Genomic DNA, 8530 nt, shown 5'->3' with positions numbered 1-8530 from the left:
TTGTTATTGGTTACATCCAAACATTCTCCTTTATTTACTTTTATGCGAAATAGTAGACGATAACTATTGTTTTGTCATCACAGAAGTAATTAAAGCGTATTTTTCAGTATAATAAAGTACTGGGGATAAAGTCTCTTTTTGTTTATGTAAAAAATTAGTAGGACATTCTAAAATTGAATGGGATGACCATTTTAGCCACCATAATAGTGGATGTCAGTTTTGCGGTCATATTACCAGTTCCACTGTGTGCAGCTAAGCATTTATGTTCACAAAACTCAAATGGCGCTCTGGATCAAAACCTCAGGGATAAAACTAATAATTGACGTTTCCAGAAGATTTTTCTCACATTTGTCATTAGTATTTCAGACAATAGTTGTTAAGACAAGTTTTAAATGAGGAAGTCTTTAGATGGAAGTTTTTACAATATTTTGTATCCGATCCTAACAAAGCATATCACCTTATACTTGGTAATACTGTACATATACAGTGTTCTTATTTAAAGAGAGAAAAGGAAAGAGAGTAATGTAATATAATTTAATCTGAATAAAGAATTCAATCTTGTGACAGAAGAATACCATCCACTGTGTAGATGTCAGTCATTTTGTATTGACTCTAGTTTAATCTCCCTCCATAACTTGAAGTCCATGGCTCGTAAGTGCTGGCAGAGTGGTGTCCAGAGCTGATTTAATATTAAATTTAGGTCAAGATACTGTGCTATTTTGAATAGCATTCAAATTAAGTAACTGAGATCAATTACAGTCCAAATTTACTTCAAATGTTTTAGAGAAAAATTACACAAAGCTTAGGCCTACATAACATTTTTTTTATGTTTTTTCCTTTTTTCTTCTCTGTCTGGTCTCTGTCGATGTTTTCCCATCATTTTCTTTTCTCTGAGGAGTTTTACTGCTCCCCTCAGTAGACTTGGCATCTTTAGCTTTCTTGTCATCTGTCGCTTTCTTGTCATCTTTCTTATCTGGATGAAGAAGTTTGAAACAAAGTACAAAGCCATGTGTCATCTTGGCTTGAAATGTCAAGAAAACAATGATCAACCATTTGGGCTTGACTGCAGACTGCAAGATTTAGCTCAATTTATGGTTGGGCTAGTGAGGAGGGATGTGACTGAGCAGTTATCTGTCTATTGTTTCCACATTACAGTCATGTATCCTTCGATGTTTAAAGACACTGGACACTATTGGTAATTGTCAAAGACCAGTCTTGTCACTTGGTGTATCTCAACATATGCATAAAATAATGAACCTGCGAAATTTGAGCTCAATTGGTCGTCAAATTTATGAGACAATAATGAAAGAAAAAACATCCTTGTCACAAGAAGATGTGCGCTTTCAGATGCTTGATTTCGAGACCTCAAATTCTAAATCTGAGGTCTCAAAATCAAATCCGTGGAAAATAACTTCTTTCTCAAGAAATATGTCACTTCAGAGGGAATCGTTTCTCACAATGTTTTATACTACCAAACTCTCCCCATTACACGTTACCAAGTGAGGTTTTATGCAATAAATATTTTGAGTTATTACCAATAGTGTCCACTGCCTTTAAGTTCATTCATTCATTCATTGATTACAGATGAGGTAAAGGGGTGGAAAATTAGGATAACAAGAAAAATGGCCAGTATAATAATAACGTTAAATCAGAATGATATCAGGGACGTAGAATAACACCTCCTATCCCAGAAACCTCAGCCCCAAAACACATTGGACTGACAGACACTCTCCTAAACACGCAGTCCAACCTGAATAGTGTCCAACCAGCATCTATTTGACCTTAAAAGAACACATTGCCTTGGATCGGTCAAGTTGGTCTTTGAAAAGCGTTTGTAACCGTTTGTTATAAAATGCATATGATTATAAAGATATTTTAAAAGTAGAATATAATGATCCACACAAGTATCACTCGAAATTGCATGTTTTCCTTTTACTTCGTCGACAAACACGGTCGGCCATTTATGGGAGTCATAACCGTGTTAGTTCGCAAATATGTGTGGATCATTGTATTCTACTTTTAAAACATCTTTCGAACCATAATATGCATTTATAACAAATGGTTGCAAACGCTTTTCAATGACCAACTCTACCGATCCAAGGCAATGTGTTCCTTTAAAAATGCAAACAACTGGAACAACTTAATGGAAAAAGCTCCCTCTTCACATCTGTCTCAATCAGCTCATTCAAGTCTCAGTTAAAAATACATCTTTCTGACGATGCTTAAGCGCTTTGAAACGCCTGTGGAAAACGCTATACAAATGTTATTTATTATTATTATTAATAGTTCTGTTGTTCACTTTGCCCAGACAACCACTACCTCTGATCTTAGACAGACATGTAACTTTCCTATTGCAAAACTTTTATACAGTGTTTTTCAGTTTTCATTGCCACTGTTTTGAAAAAGAAAAAGAGGAAATCAGCTAATCAGCTGAAAAGTTGCAAGCCTTCTTAGATGAGGAATCTACTCACCTGAAAAATCTGTAGGGGGCTGTAGCAGGGCTTCTCTGTATGTGTTTTGTATGAAGAAATATGTCCATGAAGCTCCAAATCCCATGAGTGCAAATATCACCAGGAAGATCAGCTTCAATGCAAGAGGCTAGATGAGTAAGTAGATACAAATTAACTACCTCATAATATAAATAATATTACACTCGTCCCTACATAGCAATTTGATGGTATTTCACATTAAGTATATTAAAGGCACCATACTTGACACTATTGGTAATTACCATAGAGTTATAAGAACTAGAGGGCGCACTGGCCTATATACGCGCCCCGGCATGCACGCAGACGGCCATTTTCTAAGTTGACAAAACTGGCATCCCACAGCGTGTGTTTGTGCAGCCATTTAGTAAGTTGAACAAAACAGCATCGCGTAGCGTTTAATAAAGACAAACTCCAACGTGTGTTTCATATTCAACGCGCGTACAGAATGGCGCCCGCATGTCTCCTTGCGGTCCCGTCGCGTTTGTGCACGAAGCATCATCCGTGCGCCCTCTAGTTCTTATAATTATATAACTCTATGGTAATTACTCATAATAGTTATTAGCAAAAAAACCTAACTTGGTAACGAGTAATGTGGAGAGGTTGGTAGTATAAAACATTGTGAGAAACGGCTCGAAAGCACACAACTTTGTGTGAAAAGGGGGGTTTTTCTTTCATTATTATCTCGCAACTTCGATGACTGATTGAGCTCAAATGTTCACAGGTTTGTTATTTTATGCATATGTTGAGATACAGCAAGTGAGAAAACTGGTCTTTGACAATTTCCAAAGCTCCACTATCTTTAAGGTACTGTTCAGCCAAATAGGCGGGCCTTGAATTTCGTTCTTGAATGGGCATAGTAATTTTGTTCTTGAATGGGCATAGTAATTTTGTTCTTGAATGGGCATAGTAATTTTGTTCTTGAATGGGCATAGTAATTTCGTTCTTGAATGGGCATAGTAATTTCGTTCTTGAATGGGCATAGTAATTTCGTTCTTGAATGGGCATAGTAATTTCGTTCTTGAATGGGCATAGTAATTTCGTTCTTGAATGGGCATAGTAATTTTGTTCTTGAATGGGCATAGTAATTTTGTTCTTGAATGGGCATAGTAATTTCGTTCTTGAATGGGCATAGTAATTTTCCTCTGGTTAGGGGCACTTCTTTGAGGAAAATTAAAACTTGCATTGGAACTTTGGAAAGCTTTGGAAAGGGCAACACAGCAAAAGCTCAGGGCACCAGGGTAATTGCTGTGGGTTATTTTGAGGCCTGATATAGATGGTATTAAAATTATAGTCGCGTTGGCAGACTCCAGTAGCTGGAATGTACATTCGTTAGAATTGGGGGGGGGGTATTTTTTTTTATACAAAAAGAGAACATTTGGGAACACCCATTGCCACATTTCAGGCATGGTATCACACTGAAATGATTGATTAGAGAATTACCTCAAGTGAAGGTTTTGCAGTGAGATAATGATCAGCAAGGACAATCAAGACTCCAACCATAAAACCAATCGCTGTACCAATCACAGGAATTCTAAACTCCGCTGAAAAAAGAGAGAAAAACATAGTACGCATGGAAAGCTTTAATTTTGGTTCTGGGTTTCTCATATTCATTACAATATTGTTATGGGTACTAATAAAATCATTTATAACAGTTAAAGCCATTGGACCTTTTCGGTACAGAAAAAAATTAAAAGTTCACAGATTTACAAATAACTTACAGGGTTTACAGAAGGTGGTGGTGAAAGACTTCTCTTGAAATATTATTCCATGAAATGCTTTACTTTTTGAGAAAACAGTAAAACAATATCAATTCTCGATAGCAAGAATTACAGATTTATTTTAACACATGTCATGACACGGCGAAACGCGCGAAAACAAGGGTGGGTTTTCCCAATATTTTCTCCCGACTCCGATGACCGATTGAGCCTAAATTTTCATAGGTTTGTTATTTGATATAGAAGTTGTGATACACGAAGTGTGGGCCGTGGACAATACTGTTTACCGAAAGGGTCCAATGGCTTTAAGTAAAGAGGATAATATAATGTAGCACTTTATTGACTAACTGATAATAAATAAATATCTGCATCAGATGCAACAAAGAAAAACAATGTCAACCAATGTTTACAATACAGTCCAGCATACACAGTTAAGACAAAATGGTATTGTGACAAAAAGCCACAATCCCTATTAAGTCCACTGTCCAGTGTTAACTGTTTGAAGTAGTTGGAGTTGAAATAGGTGTTGCTACAAACACTCAGATATTTGATTATTACTAAACTGCTCACACAAAGTTTGAACACTTTTTTAATATCTTTATTATTTATTACTCTTTGTATATGTTTTACTATCAATGCAAATCTAACGTGTTCTTCTTTAAAATGATACCAAGTTTGCAATGATGACATGTTGCTTCGTTTGGCTACATGAATGACAATGATGCAAAGTCACAACTCAATTGTGCCAAAAATTAGCAATTTTGTGTTACTGTATGAACAATAAAATGTGACATTTTATTTTCATCTTTGCATATTACCTGACTAACAAAGGCTTACTTTCCACTTACTAACAGAAAATAAGTACCGGTAAGAGTATAAAATTTGATAACTTCTAAATGAACCATTTGCGTGTTAGAGTTGAATATTGTCTGGTACAATGACATGCTTGACCACAAGTTACCCCTTACATTTGAGTTCCTCAATCTATCGAGACAGTTGCTATGTCACATGATTAGGGGCAAGCTTTTGCTTAGTTATGTAAGAGACAGTGAACACCCAAGACCAGGGCAGCAAAGGCCACACTCTGTGTAACAGTTGGCTGCATATTGAGCACAATACCTTGTAAACCATTACATGGTGGGTCTCATACTTCAAATCGTAGTTCCACATATCTTGCAGGAAAAATACTGTGCCTTTTGATACGCCCGGGGTGTTCTTTGATACGCCCGCTTAGGGGCATGATAAAGCGCTATAAGAACCAAGTATTATTATTACCACTTCAGCTCATATCCACCACTTACCCGACTTCAACTTTCTGAATTCCTCTTTGGCTTTCTCAAGAGCTTCTTTCAACTTAGGATCCTTGTCATCTAAACTTACTGCTACCTGACACAAATAAGTTAGGTCTCATTATAAAGAGCACTATAAAGAAGAGGTTCCGAGTTACGTTCTGAAGTCCTGAATCTCATTTCGACTTTGTTCTTTGATTTTCTGTCCTCCCAAGAGGTTTCTGGCCAGCCCAGGTGACCTTGAAAGAACTAGAGTCAACTGTTTCTGTAACAACCAATGTTATTTTTACAAGAAAGTCAGCCAAGGTTTCACTTGCTACCATCTGAGCAATGAAACAGTCACATGTATTGGTCAAACATGTCAAATAAGTAACGAATTTGACTACAAGAAAAGAGAGAACTATGAGTCAAGAATAATGCACACACAGGGCAAATAAACCTTACATGTAACTCCAATAAAATGTAACAATAAAAGTAACTTGTGACAACTTCATTTCAAATGGGCGGTAGCAAAAATCTAGAGTCATTGCAGGGAGACTTATACAAAATTGGAACACACAAATATTTCTCAGATAGACGTTCTGTTAAAAAAAAAACAGTCTTTAAATTCACAATCCTTAGAAGGGAATCAGTGTTTAACTCCTCGTCTGAACGTACATTATGAACAGCTGCAGTGCTTCTAAACAAGGAAGTATTTATGGTCAACAATCTTTGGCATAATTACTAAAGAAATACGTAGGCCTACTGTCCCTTTAAGGCAGTGAACACTATTGGTAATTACTCAAAATAATTATTATCATAAAACATTTCTTGATTAAAAGTAATATGGAGAGGTTTAAGTAAAAGAAACACCTCCCTCTGAAGTGACATAGATTCCGAAAAAGAATTAATTTTCCATGAATTTGATTTCGAGACCTCAGATTTAGAATATGAGGTCTCGAAATCAAGCATCTGAAAGCACACAACTTCGTGTGACCATGGTGCGACAAGGGTGTTGTTTTCTTTCATTATATCTCGCAACTTCGACGACGAATTGAGTTCAAATTTTCACAGGTTTGTTATTTTGTGCAAATGTTGAGATACACCAAGTGAGAAGACTGGTCTTTGACAATTACCAATAGTGTCCATTGTCTTTAAAACTAATAAGCAATACTTACTTGGTATGAGCAGACTGCCTCCTGGTAATGCCCAGTACTCATCTCTACCTCTCCCTTTCTAAAATGACCCTGAGAATTGAAACAAGAGGGGTTATAATTATAGAGTGGAATGCTTGTTTGTTTGGGTTTTTTTTTTTTTTTTTGGGGGGGGGGAAACAGAACAAGAATTGATCAAAAACTCTTGAAAACTTTGCATGGTATAATAACTATCAGAGCACAGGCATAGGCCTACTGATCTAAACGTTGAGTCGTTGACCACTGGTTCTTTTTGGAAACATCACACAGGTAGCCAAAATAGATCATGGTGTTACCACAAAACCACTTAGTCCAAAATTCTTGTTTACACAAGATTATAGAAATTGCGGAATGGAAACAAATGGTGTCACCACAAATACCTTTGGCCAATTTGGATTGAGTTTGATGGCCTTCTTGGCATCCTCTAGTGCGTGGTAGTGCTGGTCGATCTGTAGGAATGAGAGGGAACGATTGCTGTACAGACGAGGGTCTGTAGGATTCCATTTGATAGCTTCAGTATAGTAGAAGAACGCTTCAGTGGGACTACCTTTCTTCATACAGGCATTGCCGCGCTCCCTCGACTCTTCTGCCTTTTCCTATACAGATAAGTGAACAATACAAATGGATGAGTATTAAAGGGAATAACAGAATGGTGAAGAGGTCTTAAACGTCAGTTTGAAACCGTCACGTTCCTGGCAGTGTGCGCACGGCAAAAACCCTGATGGGGGTTAAAGACATTTAAGACTGCAACTTAAAACTGTGACCGAGTATGGTCAGTTTGTGGTATGCGCGACTACGTGTATTAAATGTACCTACAGTTTATTGGGGGAAGTGTTAAAATGAAGGTAAAAGGCAATATATTTCACTTGTCTTTGCTCGACCACCAATAGGACTGCCTAAACTGCCCGGATTGAAAATATTGTTTAAAACCATGTTAAAACCAAACCAAAGACTTAAAAGAGAGTTTGACAATTTTAGTTTTCATGAAAAAAAGTTTTAAGTCAAAATGTATTTTTAAACTCACTTTATAAAATGTTTTACCCGAGAGTCTAGAACAATCAATTGAAAACATCCTCAGGTGCAAAAGAAAAAGAAAAACAAGAAAAAGGGGGGCAGAAATTGGTGGCGAGGTCGTAACATTTTTCCAAAACTTTACCTGACAGCTCCCACACTACGGCACTTTTTGTTTGTTATCCCTTATGAATTTTGGCTTAATAGTTTTATCTACTCCTAGAACTATTTCGGTTTCGTCCGGACGGGAGACGATAGTATTTCGGTTTCGTCCAGCTATCGTCTCCCGTTGCGGGAGACGATAGCCGGACGAGACCGAAATAGTTCTAGGAGTAAGTTTTATCATGAGAATTGACATTTTTAATTATAATAAAAGGCCTATTCTCTCACGCACGTTCTTTTTCTTTTAACTTAGTTGACTTCTTTTTTTTGCAATTACAATACATTCAGTGTGCACTGCTGTGTGGCAGTGAGTGTGGTGCTGTACTCAATTTCTAGTTTCTTTCTTTATCTGGTGGTGGTGGGAGCCAGGAATGCTACCTCCATTCATTGAGCATGTATCATTGCATGATGATGCTCCATGCTGTGTGTAGTGATACAGCTTTTATGTGCGAACAAATTAATGTGTGCGACTGCGGGGGGATCCCCTTGCTTGGTCGGACGACAGAATTTGTTTCAAATTTACAAACTACTCTCTCCACATGCTCGAAAACCAAATTATGCAGTATATAAGTTAAATTATCTCTTACCTTGTTCATTATGCCTTCTTGAAATAAGCGAGCGAAATACAATAACAAGCAGTACCAGTAGAAATGAAAGTTTCACAGCAGCACACAACGTTTAGGTTTAATGGG

At 37.1% G+C, this 8530-nt stretch overlaps 1 protein-coding gene across 1 annotated transcript; it reads right to left on the bottom strand.

The window, feature by feature from the left end:
* Nucleotides 1-45: 45 nt before the first annotated feature.
* On the bottom strand, nt 46-8530 carry LOC117295269 (tetratricopeptide repeat protein 28-like). The gene is made up of 7 exons (XM_033777824.1): nt 8426-8530; nt 7046-7261; nt 6651-6719; nt 5506-5590; nt 3930-4030; nt 2472-2598; nt 46-973 (listed from the first exon to the last, which is right to left on the bottom strand). The coding sequence occupies exons 1-7, from the start codon at nt 8432-8434 to the stop codon at nt 825-827; spliced, it is 756 nt and encodes a 251-aa protein (XP_033633715.1). The 5' UTR covers nt 8435-8530; the 3' UTR covers nt 46-824.

Source organism: Asterias rubens, chromosome 10 (genome assembly GCF_902459465.1).
Source record: "Asterias rubens chromosome 10, eAstRub1.3, whole genome shotgun sequence".
In the NCBI taxonomy this organism is placed as follows: Eukaryota; Metazoa; Echinodermata; class Asteroidea; order Forcipulatida; family Asteriidae; genus Asterias; species Asterias rubens.
This window is presented reverse-complemented; position numbering and strand designations above follow the sequence as displayed.

Coding starts and splice junctions, on each gene's coding strand:
- LOC117295269 (XM_033777824.1), bottom strand. Junction 2,599..3,929: donor CTGCAAAACCTTCACTTGAG/GTAATTCTCTAA, acceptor TTACTCATCTAG/CCTCTTGCATTGAAGCTGAT. Junction 974..2,471: donor GCCCCCTACAGATTTTTCAG/GTGAGTAGATTC, acceptor TTCTTCATCCAG/ATAAGAAAGATGACAAGAAA.